Consider the following 23,934-nt stretch of genomic DNA (forward strand, 5'->3'; position numbering starts at 1 on the left):
TCCAGTGGTCAGAGTCATCTTAAAGACTTATTACTGATTTTCTTGATAAAGGGTGTCTGCTTCCTGCTCTGTGCTCCCAGTGGGCTGCCATCTTGCTTTCACACTCATTTGTTTTCTCTTTCTCACTTGAAAGCAGAAGCCACTTGGGGCAAGGCCTAGATCCGGCACATCTTATTCTAGGGCTGGTTTAGTGTTTGGTAACTAACAGAGGCTTTACAACTACATGGAATGGCCTCTTCTTTCTTTGCTAGCAGATATTGGTTAACAGGTTTGGAGATTCTTGAAGGGCAATGGTGGGAACACCTTTTGGGCCCTATATTTGCAGTTTCTTTGAGGCTCCTTCCCAGAAGGGGAAGACTCTTGCCTGTATCCTCCCTAATCCACTGACAAGGATGTATATCTGTCCTTAGTAGTGAGGCTGAGAAACGTTATGGGGCCTCTCAAAAGGCTGTATGAACCAGGTATGAGTTGAGGAAAGAATAGACATACATATGAAACTGAGTAGCCAAACATTTTAACTGATTCATCCCACATAATCCTTAACCCACTGACCAAAGGGAGCAAAGCCCAGAGAAGTTGAATAATGTGCCTAAGAAAAGGAGGCCAGCACAAGGCTGATCCAAGATCTGAACCCAGGCTCTGTGACTCTAGATCCAAACCCCAAGTCTCTAAGCAGTTACCTTCATAGGAGGCTTTGAATCCCAGAGAGCTGCCACTGCCATCTGTCTGGAAGAGCAGCCACATTTGGTGGTTGGTGCTAACAATGAGATCTGGGACCGATGTTCCTGTCAGGCTGTTGGGAGAGAGAGATTTAGAGTCTTGTCTGCGAGAGCAAAGGCCCAATGCAGAGAAATACCACAGTAGAAAGACTACATCATCATACTGGCTTTTCTCAGCCAAGAATACTATGCCTGTATGTTCATGAGTCTCTGAAGCCATCCACATCCCGGATGGTTCTGAGCATGTGGGAAGGCTAGCACAGCCCTTTCCTGGTCTCAGTGGAAGGTCAGAGTGCCAGAATGTGGCCCTTAGTTACCACATGTGGCAGAAGCAGTGTGGGCACAGAAGCAGACACCCAAGGGGAAGTGTCTAGGCATGTGCACGGAGCCGCCATGTGCCCTGTCCTTAAGGGACTGCTCAGCCTGTTCACTTTAAATGTGTATTCTCAGAGGACCAGGCCCAGGGTTCTGTTCCCCTTGGCTGGAGTAGAGATTGGTGAAGATTTTGCTACAACCAAGAGGCTACAGGGCATTGTCTCTGTGGCATGTGGTCTAGATTCCAAGCAGGACTTAACACTCTACCCCACCCAAGGTCCATGTGCTGTCCCAGCCTCCAGATCACACAGAGTATTTTACTTACATATAGAGAACTGTCTTCTGGTCCCCATCCTGCCCACCATCGCCAACTGTCAGGGTGTCATAGCCCCTCTCCAAATCAAACTCCTCAAAAGCCAGCTTGATCACCTGGGGAAGAAAGCACAGCATTAGGGCTAGTAGGGGCAGTAGGGAAGTCTCCAGAAATCCACAGAAAGGTAGAAATGTCCCTGGCTATGTCTTGAGGTATGGTGGGTGTCAGTGATGACCCCAACCTACACTCCCTGGATGAGGGTGAGCTCTTTCTCTCCAAGATATACAATCTTTGGGGCCCTGGATGTCTTTGAAGATGCTCATAGCTAGCCCATTCCACTGGCCATCACTGCAAGAGCAGAGACACATCTGTCTAGCTGCAAGATGACTGGAACCTTCCTTCATGCTTTAATGCACAGAGATCCCTGTGGGCTTGGTTAGCAATATCAGGCTATGTGTGGAATCTCAACTTTTTTTTTTGCCCCCAGGGACTGGCAGGAGGTTTTGCTAGCCTCTCCTCTCATACTCTTGCTTTTATTCTACCCTTTTTGTTGGTGTATTAACTGAAGACATGAATGTATTTGGAAGGGTTTTTTTTGACAAGATTTCTCCCTCTTAATTTGCCTTAATATCAACTAATCAATCTGCCATCTGCAAGGCTAAGGGGTAGGATTTCCACAGTGATCTCGACACTGTCCCTGCATTATATGAGAATGAGGATCTAAGAAGCGAATGGGAGAATCATAAGATCAGGTGACAGGTGTTATAATGGTAGATATGGAGTCCAGAGAAGCTTGTAGTGGGGAAGAAGGTGACATTACTCATGATGGTGGCACTTGAGGGAATTCTGAAGACTCTATCAGACCAAAGTGGACAACTGAGAGAGAGAGAGAGAGAGTGAGAGAGAGAGAGAGAGAGAGAGAGAGAGAGAGAGAGAGAGAGAGAGAGAGAGAGAGAGAGAGAAAGAGAGAGCGCTGATGTCTGGAAGGACTTGGGTATATAGAGCATTAGCTGTGGCAGAGACTGACAATTCTAGAATGAATTGTTGAGGGTCTAATGATGGCAGATTGACAAACAGGCACACCTGTCAATTGTCCTGCTCTGGGGGATGACATGGCTGGGCCTGTAGTGCAAGGAGGTGACTTTCAATGTCCAGAGGTAGAGCAGTTCATGTGGAGCTGAACTCAGAAGACCTCATACCCCTCCCCTGAAAGAACTGGGTTTCTCCCCTCAGGGAGACAAAAGCACTGGGCTGGCTGATGATACACAACTGACTGGCAGCTGTGAGGTGAGCGGTAAGGTAGAATCAGGGTGTTGTATCGTGCAGGTAAGTGATGAGGCGCAGTAGTGGGATGGGGGAGCTCAGCTCTTGAAGGCATTCAGGGCTTCGTGGCTGGATAGATGTGAGAGTTGGGATGGGAATAGACTTCTCTATTTAGGATAACTTGCAGGTTTCTGCCTTGGGAAACTGGGCAGTGAGTGGTACTAGTTATAAAGGGTGGACACATAGACACTCACTTCTAATGTGTCATCTGGTCTCTTTTGACCACTGTAATCGAATGAAACCTTCACTTGACTAATAGGGAGGCTGAAGGTATTCCTTGGCTTTCTACTCCACACCTCCAAGGAATACAGAATTCTCATGGATACCCAATGTTTGCAACTGATGATTTCTGTAGACATCTCTGTCCCAATCAAATAGGACAGCACCCAGCCTGGATGCCAACAAAGTCTCACCCCACAGGTGCCTTTGGGTATGTCAGCAAACTGACCCCATCCACATCTGTGAGCCTGGTACCCTGTGTACAGAGCCCTGCTGCACGAGCCTGGAATGCACAGAAAGAAACAACTCCAGACAGAATATCAGGAGTCCTTCAGAAGGAGTATAGGTCCACATGAGGAAGGAGACAGGTCACTGGCTGGGAGGATCATCCTGGAGCAAACTGAGCCCAGGCTAAGAATGGAAGATGAAATGAACAGAGTTAAATGCATGTGGGGTAGGAAGCAGTCCAGGGGGAGTTAACAACAGGGGCATGGAGCAGTGTGACTTACCCACAGACTTCTAATGAAGCCAGAGTTGGTTAAGCGAGTGAGAAGGTGAGGAGGAGGTGAGGGAGATATGGGAACAGTAGGAGGAGACAAATTATAAAAAGCTGTCTGCCATACAATGGATTTTGAGTTTTCTCCTAAAGTCAACTGAGAATTATGGGAGAATTGTAAACATGGCCTGACATGAGAGTTGTGCTTTAGAAGCATACACACTGAGGAATGGCTGAAAGCCATGAGACCAATTACTGGGCTGTAGCAAGGGTCTGGCTAGGGAGGATGCAGATCTTCAGCAGGCAGAGTCTGGCCTGGGATAATAAGTGAGTAGGAATTTAACTGTCCATAAATGTTGGTGTGCAGTAGATAAGAGTCTGGGCTGGGTTAGTAAGGACAAGATAGAACTTAATTGCCCATAGAGGGTGGGGATTCCTTGGCCCCTCTATCCAGAATGTCCTCTGCTGGCTAATGGGATCACTTGCTCAATCACTGACTATCCATGGTCCAGCCATGTAGGAGTCGCAGGTTCTAGCCTGACACACAAAGCGGGGACCTCCACATCTGCTTCCCGTTGAGCCCCTAGCATCAGCATGGTCACCTTGTCACACACCAGGATTAGTTAAGGTCTCCCTTTTCCCTACTGTTCCCTAGCAAATTCTTCCTGGCCTTGAGCTCCTTTGTGGCCATTTTTGCTGGCCAGCCTTTGAGGGAGGTCCTCCCTAACCATTACCTCCCCCTCCTCTACGGTACTATGATCCATCTGTTTGCTTGTTCTTCCACTATACCATGAGGTCCTAGAGGGCGGGACTGGGTCTCGCTGCTTCAGTGAACCACTGATGTCTGTCAGTGTGCCAAGCGCATACCAGACATTTAATGTAGAACAAGAGAAAATTTCCAAACCTTTCCTGATTCCCAGTATTGCCATGTCCTTGATTCTCTTCAATTGTTACCATCTAGAATAAAGGTGGGCCAACCTTTTCTGTAAAGGGCCAGATTGAAAATAGTTTCTAGTTTGGGAATAATATATACCCCATAGCAACTTCTCTACTCTGTTGGCTTAGCATGAACACCACCACACACAGCATGGGCATGGCTGTGTTTCAATAGAAGTTTATTTACAAAAATAAAGCAATGATCTGTATTTGGTCAAAAGTCCGTAGCTTGCTATCTCCTGGGCTAGGACATCCTTTGAAGCCCTTAATTGTAGTCTTCTGTAAGATTTCTTCATTATAAGAGCTAATGCCTTCAATAAAGTTAATTTAACTCTGTTCTGAGATCCTTCCACAAATCAACTCATATAAAACTCACTACAGTCAGGTACCGTGATTACTTACATTCTACAAGCTGGATTGTCAGACTCAGAGATGTGAGGTAGCTTGCCTAGGCTCCCATAAGTAAGTGGCAGAATGGCACTTGCCCAGGTAGCCAGAGGCCAGGCTCCGTTATTATCAGATCATCCTGCAAGGCCTTAGGTCCACAGGCAAGAAGACTGTGACCTCACTGCTCAGTCATCCAGCCACCTCTGTGGCTGGATCTCAGCAGTGACTATGTGCTCAACACAGAACATCTTCCTCTGTAGGAGGAGGGCTGAACAATGCCAGGAAGAGAGGACCTGATTGCATATGGTCACTGCATCAGGCCCTTTTTGCAGACCTAGGGCAGAGGACACCACTCACCAAACCATCTCTAAAAAGGGAGTGTGTGATTATTAGGCCTGTAATGGATAAATACTGCTTTGAAGGGCAGAACTCAGAGCCATAAAATGACTTGCATCACTGGCTAGCAGTGCCATGGATGTGAACCACGCTTCAAAGCACTGGCTGTAATGTAGGGGTTCATAATGCCCAGAAGACTGCTCAATGCACACAGTGCTGCTGCTGCAGCTTCAGGAGAGTCCCTAGCACAAGGTACTGCAGCCCATACTTTCTTTTTCCTCCTTCAGTGGACATTGTTTAAGGACAGGATCCTGTAATGATTCATTAATTAATGTGCAGATCAATCATGCTCTCAAAGCACATTATGCGGCAGGAGAAACAGCAGCCTGAGAAACAGGTATGGTCATAGAGGCACATTTGTATACAGCTCAGACACCCGACTTAAACCCATTAGATAAGTGAATAAACAAACCCATCACCCAGGGCATAATTACAGAGCACCTGCCATGTGTGCCAAGCACTGAGTGAGCTGCTTCCTCTAAGTTATGGCCTGAAAATTCAGTGCAGCATTGAAATGCCAAGGAAACAGTGCAGATGGTAGGTGTTGAGGCTGCTCAGAAGAGAAAGAATGATGGAAGGAAGGTTCGAGAGAGAGGTGGGTGCATTGGACCTGGCAGTGTGGCCAAAGGTGCAGTCTTGGGACAGGCAGTGCTGAGCAGAGAAAAAGGAAGCAGGGAGGGCAGCTGAGGCAGGGAGAGGAAGGTGATCTGCGTAGGGGGCAAGCAGTGAGAGCCAGTAGCCTGGTTATCATGGCCAAGTTCATAGGCAGCTATGACTCAGCGTGAAGGGAAAACTGTAGGCAGAGAGCCTAGGTGGGAGCTGGTGCAAGGTCCAAGGGCAGGAGCTTGAGTCCATATTCTTGGCAAAGAGTGGGTGGGGGAGGGTTGGCTGGAAACCAGGCCTTTCAGTACATGGCTATTTGCCCTGAGAATCATCTAGGATGGAGTGGGACCAGGGAGGATGTACTCATGTCTCTGGGGGAACATCTCCCTTCCTGATCCTGCTGTCCAGGATCAGCACAAGGACAGGCCTCCATGTCCTGCCAGCCTGTGCCCAAGGTTGCTCCCAGAGATCTGACAACTCAGGGAAATTTCTGCAGGGAGGGACAGGGAAGATGATCTACAGAGTCTGTTTTTATGTAATAAGGGCCTTTGTATAACAGCTTCTTAGTCTGGCTGACCTCTGCTGTCCATCCCCTGCTCTGCCAAAGGCCAGGAGGATGTACCCTCACCCCACTGTCCCCAATGGGCTGTAGATTGGGCTCTTTTGGGAACAGAGCTGAAGACTGAATCTTTAGGGATCTCAGGAGAGGGGCCTACAGCAAATTCTCCCAGAAGCTAGGAACTTACTGGAACTTTAGTCATGACCTCATTCAATTTGATGATGTTGAGAGCAGTGGACTGTTCCATTCAGCCATTGCCTCATTCATTCAGTGGCTGGCTTAGACATTCCTTCATTCAGCAATCCATGCAATAGTATACATTTGCCAAGTGCTAGGCTCTGTATGGGGGGGGAGGGAAGGGTGGAGGGGTCAGGTCCATAACATAGCTGCCATTCTCAGAGGCCTTAGTCTGGAGGAAGAGTCACAGTAGGAAAGGGGGGATGAAGGTATACAGAACACAAGGTAGTGTGATGATTGCTGAGACAGGATGCTCAGGAATGGGGCAGATGTGAGGAGGGCAAGCACAATCTTGGCTAGGAGGTAGCAGAGCATGTCCTAGCAACAAGGAAAGGTTTGCAGGGACACTAGGACCTAGGCCATGGGGTGGTGGAATGGCATCCTGTGATGTGACATGTATAAAGGAATCTGTGGAGGCTGTGTGTGTGGAGGGGGCCAGAATGGAGAGGTCTGAGTGTGAATGTTTGTTGGATGAATAAGCAAGTGAGACAATGGACCAACAAATGTGTTCCTGAGATTGGCACTAGCCAGTAATCTCTTGGCTGTAGAGTTGTTTCTCAGTTCTGCCAATCTATAGAGGGTAGAGTGGCCTTGGTGATCTGCAAGCAGAGAGTAATTACAACACTATTATCTTTGGCTTTGAATTTCAAGGAAAGAGCTTTCTTTCTTCTTTCTCTCCATGCCATCTCTATCTTCCCTCCCTCCCTTCTTCATTCTCACTCCCTTTTGTTCTGTCTTTCTTGTTTCACTTTCTTCATCTTCTTTTCTATCAAAGGTGGATTAGCTTTCCTGTCTTGGATCCTCAGCATAGAGCTGATGAGAAGCTACAAATTAACAATGGATGTGTACAGGTTGGGGGATGACATAGGTCTGGGTTTCCCTTCTGACCACAGGAGTATCATCTGTCTTGCCTTCCTTGGGAGACTGAGCTGAATGACCCTAACCAGGGGAGGCCCCAGATCCTGGGGAGGACTCAAGCCCTACGTGGGTGGAGACACATCCAGGAGCTCCTCCTCCATCCCTTATTGATGCATGAAAGCCTCTGTGGAACTCCTCTGCTGAGCAGAGATTAAATGCAAAGCCACATGTCTTGGGTGCTCAAAGGGAAATAGATTCTAAACACTGCCCAATGTGATGGGCACACAAAGAGAAGGTGCTGTGAGAATACTGCAGAGCAGATCAAGGACCAAGACCTGGTGGGCACCAAAGGCTGCTCAGAAGAGTGGCTGTAAGACTGTATCTCCCAGAGTGGATAGAAACTTGCCTGGAGAACAAAAGGTATAGAGGACAGCATGTGGGCCCCACAGAGATCTGAAAGGGCCCACAGTGGGTAGCCCCCTTGCTTTGCTAGGGACCACAGCTTGGCTTATCAAAGCCATTGAGGTACTATTTAAAATGAAGGATCCAAGCAATGACTCCAAAATAGAGGTTACCTCCACAAAGGCTTGGAAATAAGTGTCTTTAGCTCCCAGGTATTTCTGATCATCAGACAAGATTGGGGAATGTCATGTAGGCAGATATAATGTCCACTCTAGTATGAGATAAGTGTTGTGAGAAATAAGATAGCACAAATGTCCAAGGGCCGCCATTGGTTCAAGATAGAAAGCACTGAGCCATCACCCACCGGCTTACCCCAAGTGTCTACCATACGCCAGGCATCATGAAGTCCCTTAAGAACACTGAGTAAGACCCTTTTCCTTCCCCACACTCAGCGTCCACATCCCATCTCAACCCTGAACTCTCATCTATCTGCTCCTCCAGGTCTCCAAAAGTCCTGGTTGATGGTCACAGTCTTCCTACTGGAGTGATGCTTTAGTCTGCTACCCGTTGTTGCTCTCCCAGGGCATCTTTTAAAAACTTAAGACTTTGGGGCTGTGGCTTGGCTTCAGAAGACAGCATGACCTTTACCCTTCCCGCCCATTCTAAGGCTGCTAGTCCCAGTGCTTCCCGTCTCTGAGGCCCAGGTTTATCCAGAAGCACAGCACAGCACAGTGCTAAGTATGAGGGAATCAGAGACACAAAGACTGGGTTTGAATCCCAGCCTGGCCACTTACTGTTTCTGTGCTATGATTGCTCCAGACTTTTACCTATCCACCAACTGGATCTTCATCAATCAAACTGGACTGTTAGAACCTAATCCACGGTGCTACTAAGAGAAGGAATTCAAGCCATTTGTCCAGAGGGATTAGCTCAGTGGTTAACACAGGAGAGAGACATACTATAAAAACTATTCTTGTTATTAATAACAGTCGAACTATTAGTCTTAAAATCTTCTGTTCCAAGACAGAATCCCATTGTCTTTGCCAAGCACACAGGCTCATCATGATCTGGATCCTGCTGCCCTTTCTGGCTTTGCTCTAGTCATATTGGTCTAGTCATATTAAATTCTTTACAGTTCTTAAGAGGCTTTCCCAAACCTCAGTGCCTTTGCATGTGTGCCCAGGTTGAGATACTGGTTTCATCCTGCAAGTTCCTGCTCAAATATTACCTCTTATGAAAAACTCCCTTGACCTTCCAGTTAGTGGGTTTTCCTTCCATCCTCATTAGGCCTTGTTGGTACTTTTAGTTTTTATTTACAGGCCTGTCTTCACTCCTCTGAGCTCCTCCCTAGAAGAGGTTTTATTTGAAGTCAATGAACCAAAGAATGTTCATTTCACCCTCAAGGGTAGAGACTATATTTACAGTCTATGAACCAATGAATATTCATCTCATAAACATAGTGATCTTTGAGAGACTATGCTTTTTTGCTGAAGGAGATACCCTAGGGTCAAGTGACACAGGACCCATTTGTGTCTCCCCTGTGAACCAGTCACCTGAAATGAGGAAGGATCTCAGAATCTGCTCCCCCACTATATACAAGCAGAAGTTTCTATGCTTTTGACCTAGACTTCGTTATTACAGCTTACGCCTTCTAGCTTTCTCTTATGAGTGTTTCTTGGCTTCTCTCCTGACTATCAGAATGAGGCTCTCTGGGACCGTCTGGACTACCTCAGTATTTCCTGAAACCCCACTCCCAGGATGTACAAAGATGTACGGACAGGCTTCTGCATCTGGGGTGTGCCTGTCAGAGGGATTTGCTTCTAAAGCCTAGGCTGCTATGGCACACAGAACTTATGTACAGGGGCCAATATGGGATCAATGACCACACAATGGACAAGTCTAGACCTACGGGCATCTATCAGATTGTTTGCCCAAAAATGTAGGACTGGAGCACATTCCCCTGTATATCATACCTTCAAGTTCAGAAGGAAGGGGAGATAAATGTTTGTGAAGATTTCAAGTTAGCCCTTAGGTCCATAATTTACTAAGTTTATGTTAGTCAGTCCTTCTTCTGGTCTACCCTCCATCCCTCCTGCATGAATGTGACCAAAAAACAGTTTTATAAGTTTTATACAATGAGAATAAGTCTTTCTTTGTAAAATGCAGTGCTGAGCAGTTGTGTTTCCTTAACTATGGCACTTGAACCAAAGGATTTTGAGCTGTTGGGTAAAATTTAAAAATAAAAAGCCCTTTTAAAAAACAAAGTAGTACTATAGACTGCATTATTCTCCCTCAAATTCCTGTGCTGCAGCCCAAGTGGACTGGATGATTCAATTTGGAGGGAGGCTATTAAAGTTAAATGGGGTCATGAATCTGGGTCCCTAATGAGAGTGGCCAGGAGACCTTATGAGTAGAGGAGGAGCCCAGGAACTCTGTGGAGTAGGAGCCTCATGAAAACTCGCTTGTGCCCTGAGCACACAGAAAGGGCACTGGAGGACACAGAGTGCAGATGGCCATCTGAAGGCAGTAAGACAGCCCTTACCAGAAACCAAACTTGCCAGCACCTTGATCATGACTTCTAGCCTCCAGAACTGGGAAGTAAATGAATGTCTATTGTTTATGCCAAACACCTGCTGTGGATTTTTGTTACAAAAGTCAGAGAAAATTAACATAATGGAAAACATTCAGAGTCCAGAACATAAAGCTCTGTAACTCAGAGCATAAAGCTGCCTTGGGTCTCTCTGGTGGAGAAGAGGACAGGAACCCAAAGTCAGGACTTTATAAGGCCCCCCTGAATAAAGCAGGCTGGCTGGAGCTGGAAGGCAATCTGTCTGCCTCTTACTTCCCATTGCTATGCTGTGGGTGAACTAGAGGCTGAGTCAAGGTGGACCTTGAAACTGAGTTAGAAAACAAAACTTCTGCTGAGGCTCTGTACCCAGAAGTGGGTCTCCACAGGGGTTCAGGCCTTCATGTCATTGGGTAGTTTAAAATCTTTATACTAAGAAGTTAGTTTGAGAGGGTTAGGCTGACCCTGCTCTAGCACAAGGCAGAAGCAAATGTACATTTTCTCTGGAAGCAGCTACCATCTCTACCACCATCTACCCAGGTGTCTAAGAATCTCCACAGTTTATGACCAAAGATACCCCAAAGTAAAAAAATTACACAGCAAGGAAGAGAACATATTATTGGGAGACATGAAAGGGAAAAACAGACCATAGAATCATACCAGCAAAGACTTCAGATACTGGCATTAACTCAAAATGGAAAATCATTATGTTTTATATAATCAAGAAATTAAGCAAAGATCTATGGTTAAAGAGTAAGGGACTATAAAATATGACCAAGAACATTTGACAAAGAATAAAGTAGGACTTAAGAGATGAAAAATTACAGTTGAAACTAAAATAAATCTTCAGCAACTAAATTTAGCAAATGTTAGATGTAGCTGAATAGAGAATAAGTGAATGGGAAGAGAGAGGAGAGAAAACATAAGAGGAGCTATGAAACAGAAAACAAGATGAGAAAGATAAGACTTCTGGGAGAAGAGAAAGAATAAAAGAAAAGCAGCATTTTCACACACTGATGAAAATCACCACTGATACAGTTGAAAAGATTAATGAATTTAAGAAGAATGAATTAAAAAAAAAAACCTACACCTAGACCTGCCAGTGAAACTGTAGAATATAGGGGACAAAGAACGGCGTGGAAATGCACTCATCACCCAAAGGACTGACAGAGACAATGGGAGCTGGACGATGTTGGAACAACATCTCCACGTGCATAGAACATTACCATCAGCCCAGTCAAATATCCAGGGAACACTGGTGTTCTTTCAAGAATGAGGTAGATGGTAGGGGGAGCTTTAAGTAATGAGAATTGAGAAAGCTTGCCATCAACAACAAAAAAACAAAAACAAAACCCCCCCAAAAAACAAAACTTCAAAATCATGTGCTTTGAGCAGTAAGGATATTCCCAAGAGTAGGACAGATATGGAAAAAAGAATGACAGACAAAAAAAAAAAACCCTGGTAAATATGTGACTGTCTGAATAGACATTAGCTTCATTAAACAAAACTATAATTTGTGAAGAGTGCAGTAGCATGAAAATATACACATATACATATACGCATACGAATACACACATCTCATAGTATAGTGGGAAATTAAGGTCATGGTGTGTAAAAATCCTTGAATTTTTCAGGAAAACACAAAATTAATGTTGAATTATACATATTAATATTTCTAGGATATTTTTATTGTAACCCTGAAAGAAGAGAAATAATGTGCTGAGTTCTCTAATGAAGAGACTGGATTTAAAAAAAAATCCAGCCATACTGGATGCTGGTGTCTCACATTTGTAATCCTAGCTATTAAGGAAGCTGAGATTTGAGGATTGAGATTCAAAGCCAGCACAGGAGAAAAAAGGACATAGTACCCTTATCTCCAATTAATCATCAAAAAATCCAGAACTGGAGGTGTGACTCAAGGAGTAAAGAAACAGCTTGGAGTGAATCAAGTCAGCGCAAGGCCCTGAGTTCAAACCCCAGTAGCAGCAAACACACACACACACACACACACACACACACACACACACACACACACACACACACCAATTAAAAAAAACACTAAGTTATCCAGCCATGCACAAAGCACATATAAAGCATAAGGAAGCAAAGAGATCATAGTAAGAGAATAGCAAAGATTTATTAAGGATCACAAGAAATGAATGTAGCAGCTATTTGGAAAAAAATCTTTAATGTGAAAAATATTACCATAGATAAAAGAGGACCAGCTGAAATAATAGGAAAATATATAATTTTCAACTTATATGTCCTAGTAAGAGTCTCAAAATATATAATGTAAAAGTCAGCAGAACTTCCAAAGACTAAGAGACAAATGTGCTATTACAGTGGTAGGTTTTAATACTCCTCCTTCTGAAATGGATAGATCAAGAAGACAAAAATCAGTGACCATAGAAAAGATATAAAAGTACTTCTTTAACAAGTTAATATATATGATGAATGTATATATACACACACATGTATACTATAACTATTTATACAAAGCTACAAAATACCCCATGTTTTGTCAAGTATGTATAAAATACAGGTGAAAATGACCATTTCTGCTCCAAAAAGAACATCCCAATAAAGTCCTATTTATATAAAATAAACAGGGTTCTATAACTACCAGCTTTATAATCACTAACAGAAAGAGAAATTCATTGTTGGGAAACTCATATGTACTTCTAAACCATTCATGGCTGAAAGATGAAGCAGTGATGGAAATTGAAAAAAATATGCCCCCCCAGGGCTGGAGAGGATGAACCTCAGCTCTGAGAAAATGTAAGTAAAATTCAGGGGGAAATAAACACTTTAATAGAAGTACTGTGTATAAAAATCTGTAGTGCTTGGTGTGGTGTTTTACTCAAGGAGCTGAGATTTGGAGGATCATAGTTCTAATTCATGAGACTCCATCTTAACAAATAAAACAAACCTGGGTGTAGTGAACCATGCTTATTATCTTAGCTATTTGGAAAGTCTAGGAAGGAATATCATAGTCCAGGCTAGCCAGGTCATAAATGTGAAATCTTATTTAAAAATAACTGATATATAAAAGGGCTGGTGGCCTGACTTGAGTAGTAGTAAAGTGCCTTCCTGAGTCCCTGTAAGCACCAAAGAAAGAAAAAAGAAAAAAAAAGGTCAAGAAGTATAGTCAAGGTAGTTCTCAGAGGAAAATGTGTAGTTTTAGCTGTTTAAATAGGATTAAAAAATGATGGCTTGAGTATGCAAAATTAAGATGCTAGAGGAAGAAAAACCCAAATGACCCAGAAGGAAGGAAATAATAAAAAGCAGAAAGCATGAAAATAATTATAAGGTACAGCAACTAGTTCATTGAAAAGACTAACAAATGTGCAAGTTCTAACAATACTGATATAAAAAATGAGAAATTAAAAAGGAAAGAGAAACACACTAATAGTAAGAATCATAAATCTGGAATAGTATGTACAACTTTATTCTAGTTGTGAAAACATAGTAAAATGTACTCAAGTCAATTTTCAGATGGCCTAAACTATCTTTTAGTCATTACATTTATTAAGCATACAGTCTAAATCTTCCAACAAAGAAAACACCAGAGTAAGACAGTTCTGCTGAAAAATTCCACCAAACTATCAAGGCCAAAGTTGTGCAATTACAAGCTTTTTAATCACTATCAGCAGGGTAGAGAAATTCAGTGTCTGGAAAATCAAATGCATTTCTAAACCATTAATGGCTGAAAGATGAAGCAGTGATGGAAACTGAAAAAAAAATATTCACCCTAGGTATGGGAAGGCAGCTTAGGGACAGCACATAAAATAATGCCTACCATCAATGACTTGACCGTACTACAACTCTACTATTATGAGTGAGGCAAGAAAGTGAAAGGTACACTGATAGGAAAGGAAGAAACAAAATGATCATCCTTTGAAGCTAGTAACTTATCTATATAGACATAAAGAAATCAAAAAGATGTAATATATACAAATCAAAATACAAAATCACATCTCTAAGTAACATCAAGAAACAAGTAGGAGACACAGTTAAAAATATATGACTTATAATAGCAATAAGACATATAGCTATTTAGAAATAAACATATATGGCATTTGTAATGGCAAAACAAAATTGTAGAAGCTAATCAAAGCCATGAATGAAGCTCTACGCAAGCAGAGACGTATATGAAAATCATAGACTAAGTATCATAAAGATGTATGTTCTCCAATTGATTTGTAGTTTAGATATAATTGAAGATGAAGATTCAAATAGTTTGTTGTAGACCTTGCTGTAAAACTTGAAAGCGAGAACAAAAGATACAGAAACAAACAACAACAACAAAACTAAAGAGGAAATAAAGATGTTACAAAGATACACATAATAGTGTAAAACTATACACACCACAGAGTGAATCTGATTTAGAATACAGTACATACAACATGATTATATTTATATGAAGCACAACTATGTGCAACCGACACATGTTTAGGGTTATGAAGATAAATGGGAAATAAAATGGAAAGTGAAGGTAGTACATCAGTGGTAGTTGTTAACTTGGATCGCACATAGAATAGAATAAACATACATCACTGAGGTCACTATGTTTCCTTTTTCCCTTTCCCAGGTGATGGGTACATGGGTGTTTACTTTATTGGCAACACTACTATACCTTGGTAATATTTTATAAATATGTTTTTATTTCTTTACTTTTAATAAAAGCCATTTTAAAGGAATGGTCTTCACAGAAGCTACAGCACCAGGTAGGGTTTGAAAAACTCTGTAGATGAATTACCCCCAAGCTGCCCACAGGACCCTCCCCATCCATCCCAGCTTACCTTGGCAGGGTTGAGCGCTGTGATGATCCACACACAGTGTGCATTGTTGTCATACTGAATGGGGAAATTGGGGGAGGTGATGATGCCTGAGGGGCCTCGAAGGTGGGCATCACACATTCGAGCTATAGAGAGGAGATAAGACATGCCTTTCAGTTTAGACCACCTCTGGTTCCCATTCCTACCTCTTCTCTAAGCCCATAGGAGACAGAATGTGTCCAGCCTCACTGCAGGAAGTGACCTGCCTCCTTCTTCCTTCCCTTACAGCTCCCAGCATGCTCAGTGGGAATTCACAATGCCTGGAGCACAGGGATAGAGCAGGCAGGTCTATATACCCTGCCCTGATGTCCTATTGTGAGTTTCCAAGGAGAGCTAAGGAATCCCTTAAGCCAATGCCCCACCTCCCATACCCAGAACTCTACCCTCACACTCCCAACTCCATCGCAATAAAGCAGCTGTCTTCACCAACAGGGTTTAGACACCACCATTCATTCACCCCTGCCTTACAACTAGGTGGGTCTCAGGTGCCTACAGACCTGCTAAGCAGCCTGTTCCTTGCTCTGCTAACCTGCTTCTGCTTCCCTGTTTGTACTCCTCTATCTGCCAGCCCAGGAGTCTGACCTCTTGCCAGTTCAGTCCCTTCCTCTACAGCCTCACAAGCCTCCTTAAGGAGAATCTCAGGACGTCCTTGTCAAAGCCACCCCTTGGGATTCCCAAATTCTTGGGACCAATGAAATCACCAAGGCTTCAACTCAGCAACCAGGACTAGCAACCAGGATGATACTGTGCTATTCCAGTGTTTCCCATATCCTTCTCCACAAGCTGCTCATGCCTGAAACAGGCTTTTGACTGGAAGCATGAAGACTTAAGGTGAATTAGAAGAGGTGCTCTACTCAAGTAGATATAAAGTGTTATCAATCACAGCTTAATCTAATTAAGCTCTTTAAAATAGCTTCTAAACTAATTAGATTAAGTAGTGATTGATCACAGTTAAGGTACTACATTGTATTTAGGTGTTTGCTTCCTTTAAAGAACTCCTGTTCCTGTCCTAGCCACTTCATTCTTCAATGTTAGTGAGCAGTTCTTTTAATAAAGGGCTCCATGAGTCTCCTGTTGCTGCCCACATGGCAATTTATCCTAATAGTAGGCCAAGTAAAGAAAGAGTAAGCAAACCCAACGGGCCTAAGTATATAAAATGAAATGCATGTCAAACCTGGTTTCTGCTGATGAACCCAAATACCTTGGAAGCGCCTCTCCACTTGGCGACAAAGCTATGGCAAACTTTTTTCCCCAAGAGCCCTGTCCAGGAGGGTCTGGGAAGCAGGCTTCACAGCTCCTGGACCTCTTCTTACTTCAGGCACTTGTTCCTACACTTATTCATTCATTCTAACACTTCTGAAGTGCCTAATATGGCCAGGAAGAACATGGAAAGAGAAAAATGTCTGGGCTTCATTTACCTGAACTGCCCTGGCCAGAGCAGAGGCAAGCCTGAGGCCATCCATGACCAAGCACAGACAGTGTTTACCTGAACTGCCCTGGCCAGAGCAGAGGCAAGCCTGAGGCCATCCATGACCAAGCACAGACAGTGTGCCACAGGGGTATTTACAAGGGGCTTTGCGTCAGAATTGTTCTCTCCTGTTTTTTGTTCACTACCTTTTAAGAGAGGATCATTCTGGTGTCTGAACCTTCAGGATCCTTTTCTTCCCCTATCCTGAGCTCCAATATTGATGGAATGGAGTTTTGACATGCTCCCTAACTTACCTCAGATTCAACTGGTTGCTCCACTAATTCTGTGCTGAGAAACCCAGGATTATAGAGCCATAGATCATGCTGATCTATCTGGGTCCTCAGGGGGTGTGGCATTGTTAAGGCTTACCAATTTAGCCTCCTGGGTTTTAAATCTACCTAGTGTTAGTTGGAAAACATCTCAGATATTATTCTTCATTTGGCAAATCGTGAGAATGATAGCACCTCACTGACGTGTGGTGGTGATGGGATTTCATGAAATGATGGATGGGCAGACTCAGTCCAAAGCCTAAGACAGTGTCAATATTCAACAAAAGGGGTCCCAGGCTCAATGCTATCTTCACTCCTATTCTCTGGGCTCAATATTTCTCTCAAGGTAAAGGAGCTTCTTTGCATATGCTTTTCCCTCTGTTTGCATTTAAGTCTGACATTACCAAAAAAATGAGGATATGACTTCAAACACCAAACCTTTGCAAAGAGGAGCTGCAGACCCAAGTTTCTAGTCCTGCAGAGAATCCTTATAAATCTCCACCAGCTGCACTTTCCAGATTCTAGAAAGTTAAGATTTTGCTGCCAAAACCCTCAGCTTCAGATTCAACTTATCCTGAACTTGTTTCCAAGAATTAGATGGTATTTGCAGTCTGTTGAGACATGCTGGAGGTAATTAGAGAGAACAGGTCAAAAAGGCATTTACCACTTTAAGGGCTTGGAAGGGTTTAATTAAAATATTACAATCTGCAGATTGTTAGCCCAGAGTACCTTAAAATAGGTTCTGAGTGGAGCATTAGCTACTTTTTTTTTCCCCACTGCTGTCTGGGCAAGAAAACGGATGCTGAAGACAGAGACTCCCTCACACTCCTACCTTCCCCGCATCAGTTTGTGGAACCCCATCAACTGATGGAGAGCTCTTTGCTGCAACCCACAAAAGCTGAGAACATGGGAGGTGCTCAGACATGGTATGAATGAATGAATACATGTACACATCTCCGAGTTTCTCTATTTGCCCTTTCCTATCAGGGTCTCTTAGATAGCTTTCAGGAGAGACTTCTCTGAGTCCTTCTATGTTTGGGTTCTGTGAGACTTCCCATTTCTCCTGTGGACATGACTGGGCCATGCCACAGGAGACTGTGTCCCACAGAACCACAGCAATGCCCATGGATCCACAGCCAGTTCTGGCAATGAAGCAGCTTGGTACCAAAGAAGGGAATGTTCCATGTGTTAGAGGCATGCAAGTACCTCCCATCTCCTAGCTTCTCCCCAAATCATTTCTACCACAATGCAGGTTGCCTCCTCTTCCTTCTCGAACAACTGACCTCCCTAGTTCCCTGCCTGTGGTCCTTTGGAACCATCTTCCCACCACTCATTCTAAGGTGAACAAACCTACTTGTATTTGCCACATCTCCAGAACTCCTTGCTCCAATTCCTACCTCTAAAGAAACCAGTCCCTCCCTCCCCAGGCTACTCTGCAGTGGAAAATCCTGTCCCCCAACCTCTAGTCAACACTTCTTTACACAAAGGTTCATTGAAGCCCAGAACTCATATTCAATCCACTAACACTAAATATTGGTGTCTGAGTTCTGTCTTTATCCAACTTAGACACACCAAGGCTCCTAAGTCTGAGCACTTTCTGGCAAATTCTCCCCAAGTAACTTCTTTTTCCTCTAATAAGCTGCCTTGAAGACACTTGAAGACACATAGTTATTGTCCCATGTCTCCTAAGAAAGTATGAACATGGAAGCACTTTGCGTAATGCTTCATATGAGCATAAATAGCTTAATAAATGTGAGATGTGTCATTAGAATATGTAGGTAAGGGACTTATGGACAATATTGGGGATGGGGCATGTATTTCAGTGCCATTAGTCATCCCTACCAAGTGGACAGAAAAGATGGGATAGAAGAGGAAAGAGATGAGAAGAAAAAAAGAGAGGAGGGGATGGAAAGGGAATGGAGGGGAGAGAAGAGATAAGAGAGGAGAGGAACGGAGGAGAAAAAGGGAAAGGGGATAAGAAGGGAGGGAAGAAAAGAGAAGAGGAGACAACAGGAGGAGGGAAAAGGAGAGGAGAGAAGTGAGAATAGATGGCAGGAGAGGGCAGAAGAGGAGAGAGAGAAAGAGAAAATGTAGACAACAATAGCATTTAAAGGGGAAGGTACAGGATGTCAGCCTGGTGAAGGCCACCAAGTAGGAAAACAATCACCTATACTGGTCTTAGCATTTCACCAACCAAGTTTGTGTCCATGTTTTCATGTCCTACTCCCATTTCATAGACCAGAAAGATTCAGAGTTTTTCAATTACGGATTCTGTGTCCTATGGTTTATTAATAACAAAGGTGGACCTTGAACTTAGGTCTCTGAACCCCATGTCTTCCATAAGAAAGAAGTATCTTCCAGATGACAATACCACATACACACACAGTCATATTTAACTACGAAGCAAAAAGATAATATATGGGTTTGCGTTAATTACTGACCTTGTAAACAAGTATCTGTAAGTACCTTATCTGGGGCTGGTTTTTGTCTTCTTTGTTAAACCAGTGGTTTGCCAACCATGAACCAAGAGCTCAGTGTTACCTGGGTAGAGGGCCTGCTGACAGTGATGAGAAAAGGCGGAGAGGGACCCAAGTCTCCTGCCTCTACTTCAACCAGAGAAGCTCCACTTGTATTATTTTATTGACCAGGCTTCTGCAAAAGCGTATGAGCAAGCACTGGGCACCATAGGAAAACCCTGCATTGTACCATCCGGCCTCTGCCTAGGGCTGTAACAGAATGAGTGCTCTAGTGCTCTGCATCACCAAACGTTATGTTGGAAGCTTATTTCTTCTGATGGGAGATAAAGAAAAGGAAGGGCCACGTGTACCTAATTTTATATTCCAAACTGAGGGTGTGGTTCCATATCCATTCATTTCCATTTCTGATTCATTCAGGTGGCCCTCATTTATTGAGAACCTCTCATTTGCCAGGCCTCACATTTTAGGAGAATTAATTGTGTGAGGAAAAATGAATACTTAAAACCAAATCATATTTTAAATGCATTAGAGGAAAAAATAATACCACTCTGTATGGTGGCCAAATGCTTTTTAGAAGGTGATCTTTTGGTAACCTGCCTTTCAGTAGAGCAACTTATAATTGAAAGACTTTTGTTCCTTTTTATTGCTTAAATGGGGGTCTGCCTAAGTTCTCCTATGAAAATCACAATTAGAAGAGATTCCATTTAATTAAAAACAAAAAAAATTAAAGAAAAACATTAATGGCTACCAAAATGAAGAGACCTTTGTATCTAATAGGGAGCTCAGCCCTTGGCCTGTAGGGAAGCTCAGGACAGATCAGCCAAGTCCAACCCAGGAGCCTTGGCCTTTTGTCTGTCTGTCTCATAGCGGCTTGTGGGAGCAAAGTGACAGAAGGATGGAGGGCAGGAGGGCCAAGCTGTGCTGAGAGGCCAAAGATCACCAGTGGATGCCTGTGCCTGAGCTGCTGCTGGCAATCTGCAACATGACCGTTTACACATTACGTCAGCAGGTTGAGCAGGCTTTCTGTTCTCCCTTCACTAACAAGGCCAAGGCCCTGGCATCTAAAAAAGATCAGAAGCCTTCCTGGGCCAGCCAGCTAATAAATGGCAAAACTGTGGTCCAGATTGGTCTATTGACTCCTAAGCCATGGGATGGCCATAGAATTAGATAGACAATGGTTTCTGGGAGAACCCATAGCCTCTAGAAGCTGCAGTTGGCTCTGTGGTTTAAGCTAGATACCACATATGCAGCAATTTAAGCTGAATAGCATGAATGGCAGCATCGTAGGTTACATGAACATCACTTCTACAGGTCTGGGTCACTTTCAAGTTCACTGGCTCCTCTGGTTCTTAAAATGATGTCACCAAGTAGTATCCTAGTATTACTTCAATTTAGCAGATGAGAAAACAAAGAGAGGAGAGAGCTCCAGAGAAGAAACTGACCTAAAGATACTTGGCTAAAATATGATGATGGCGGGATTTGAACTGTGATTTTCCCCATCCCTACCCTCTTCCCCAGTGGCAGATGATAGAATATGATAACAGATTAAAAAAATAAACTTAGCTCAATGCTTAGTGGAAGTATAGCAGAGAATTCAGTCTACTGGGTCAAAATTACTTGGAGATAGTCTGCGTGAGGCATACAATATATTTAGAGAAAAAGAAGAGTATATTATTCAATGATGACCTTCCTTCCAAAATACGACAGTACTTCCTCCACCCTAGGCATGTTCATGTTAACAGCTACTATTACTAAAAACAATTTCTTCAGAGGAGAAGGTCTTGATGAGTGGGATCAGATTCTACCACTGCCTAAAGGCACTGCTGTTCTTGCTTCTTGAAAGGAATTTTGAAAGGACAGATTGGCTAGGGATCCCTTTGTCCTCAGACTGTATAATTCTAAGTTTCTCTACAAGGCTGACGGCTTGGCTCAGAGAGGTATGCTCTTCAATTATTCATTCATTTAATCACTCATTCAACACATTATTAAAGCACTACCATGTGTCAGGCCCTGTTCTAAGTATGACTGAAGTGAAGTCCTCACCCTGTACAACTCATATTCCAACTCCAAGACATCTTTCTTCCTTCTAATACTTGCCAATTCATAAAATGTTGACATATCCACAACTGTATACAATCTTCATATTGAAAATGAGAAGTGTAGGGTAGGTACAATTAACTACATTTGTAGGTAAGAAAATAGGGCCAGGGAAAATAAATGCTTTGCCCAATTGCTTAGAATAACACTAAGAATTCTTTTGTTTGCTTGATTACAAAAAATAACATTTTCTCTGTAGAATCCTGGAATAATGCAGTTAATATGAACAGAAATGTAAGTTTCCTTATAAACCACAAATCACGGACACTTCAAAATTAGGTTGAGGACAAATAAATCTAAAGCTTATTTGAATGATATTTTCATGATCCTCTGGAATTCCAGATTCCCTATTGGTACATTTTTAAAAGGGAGCAAGTTCCAGCTCTAACACTGTACATTTGTCAATACAATAATGATCTGTTCTCTTTCCTGGACTGTTCTTACTCTGCATGAATTTCATCTTGATGTATGTCCTTAGAGGAAGGCAAGGAATTTGCTTAGTTGGAAGGATCCAGAATGCAACTTTAGAGTAGGTGATATACCTTCTTTAGCTTTTTAAGGGTAAGGCCATCTAACAGCCTGGTGCTTGAGTGGTGTCTCTTTGCTCATGCCCAGGGGAATGGGAATGGGGATTCTCCACTGAAGCTGCTGCAGAAGCAGCTGCAGTCTGGCCTCAATGAAGAGTTACATTTAGGCTCTGCTTTCTAATTGTCTGGAGGGGGTAGTGGAGGCAAAGCCAGTTTATCTTTGGTTTATGTACTACGTGGAAATGTGAGTGGCAGGGGCCTTGAGAACAAGATGCCCAAGTATGAGATAGGAAGAAATCCACAGAGAAGTCTTTTGACCTGTTGGCCCAGGACATTGTAAAGTGTGAGCCAAGAACCAAGGGCAGCCAGGTACTAGTGACTCATGTCTGAAATCCTAGCTATTCAAGAGGCTGAGATTGGAATGTGGTTTAAAGCCAGCTCTAATTAATTCAAGAGCTCTGTCTATCTATCTATAGATAGTGTATAAAACATCTATAAATGGATAGATACATATTTATCTATAGACACACACATATATGAGTACATGTATACATACACACATATATACATGCATACATACATGTGTATGCGTATGTGTCTGTGTTCTAATGGAGGGACTCAAGGTGACAGTATAAAGGGTGGTTTCCTTTCCTATTTAGGTGGCTGTAATGTTTTTGTGCAACAAGTTAGTAACCTGCTTCATGGATACCTCTCTCATCAGACTGTGGAGTTCATGCAGGAAAGAGTCAAGGTCTCTCTACCTGTATGTTCTCATCCTGGTCAAGGAATTTATATAGAGAATATGTCAAATCAATGTCAGCCAAGAAACACAGGACATGAGGACTGAGGAGCAATGAGGGAGCAAGGTGAGTCAGCTTGAATAGGAGTCTAGGCTTCAGGTTATAGGAGCAGGTTTTGATCTGCATGCCCAGCCCTTCTCTGGGGCACCCTTACCTCGGCAGACTGGCCTGTGGTCGCTCCAGGCTGCAAACATGTCGCTCACTTTCATACAGGTGATCCGCTTGGACCCTTGCAGGTCGTAGCCCTCGTTGCAGGTAAACTGGACACTGGATCCTAACCTGGGAGACAAGGGATGTCTGTGAGCCCCAGCCCTGCCTGCACCAAGTCCTTCCTGATTCCTCAAACTAGCCCCATGGGGATTATTATTTCTGCTTCTGACCTTTAATCTCTGCTTACTGCTTAGGATTTAAATCCTCCACGAAAATTCAGAGCATCTGCAGATGCTCTTCATAGAGCATCTGCTCTTCATCTTCTCTTTTCTTTGGATCACTAATGGTTTTTGGATTGAGTTAAAAGGTGACTTTGTGAGCAAATAGCAATTCTCTAAGATAAGTATCAATTAGGGCAGTGAAGAGTAGGTAAATGATATCCATAAATGATGTGAAAATGGAGGATTATGGGGAGATGCCTTAATAGTTTGAAACATTGCAAAACACATCCTCTTCCAGGGTCCTAGGGCTCCTAGATGATAGCAGGAGTGAGCTGCCTGCTAATACGTCAGCCCTTTCATCCCTGGCTATCTAGGTTTTCTGGGTAACTCTGGAAGTTTTCAGTATACTTTCACTCCCAGATATGGTATGGGCATCTTTCCAAGCACTGGATCAGGAGAGATAATCAAAGACCACGGGTCTTTCCCAGCCAGGGGCACTTCCTGTCTCCATACCGTGCTCTTCATATCCTATCAAAAAGTCTACTCCCTGTCCTCCCCACAACCAGGCCACCCCACCCTTGTTGCAATCAGAAAAAGTTGTCACATAGCTCTTACCTGAAATCTGTGCCTAGTCTTTTGCCCCTTTCAGGTATGCCAGGGTCTGGACACATATTATGTCCTTGGGACACACCAACCTGAGTTACTACAAGGCAAAAAGACAGCACATACAATGATGGATAGTCACAGGAAGACATCAG

The 23,934-nt window shown here is 43.4% G+C and overlaps 1 protein-coding gene across 1 annotated transcript in view; it reads right to left on the bottom strand.

Moving 5' to 3' along the window:
* The window catches only part of Csmd2 (CUB and Sushi multiple domains 2), a 526,828-nt gene that overhangs the window by 229,137 nt on the left and 273,757 nt on the right, over window positions 1-23,934 (bottom strand). Inside the window, exons 8-12 of the mRNA XM_042684124.1 lie at window positions 23,792-23,879; window positions 22,960-23,084; window positions 15,132-15,253; window positions 1,360-1,463; window positions 681-793 (exon numbers count right to left, since the gene is read on the bottom strand). Coding sequence (XP_042540058.1) covers window positions 681-793; window positions 1,360-1,463; window positions 15,132-15,253; window positions 22,960-23,084; window positions 23,792-23,879 — 552 coding nt within the window. The remainder of the gene's footprint in view (window positions 1-680; window positions 794-1,359; window positions 1,464-15,131; window positions 15,254-22,959; window positions 23,085-23,791; window positions 23,880-23,934) is intronic.

Source organism: Dipodomys spectabilis, unplaced genomic scaffold, assembly GCF_019054845.1.
Source record: "Dipodomys spectabilis isolate Male_0828 unplaced genomic scaffold, ASM1905484v1 ptg000002l, whole genome shotgun sequence".
NCBI lineage: Eukaryota > Metazoa > Chordata > Mammalia > Rodentia > Heteromyidae > Dipodomys > Dipodomys spectabilis.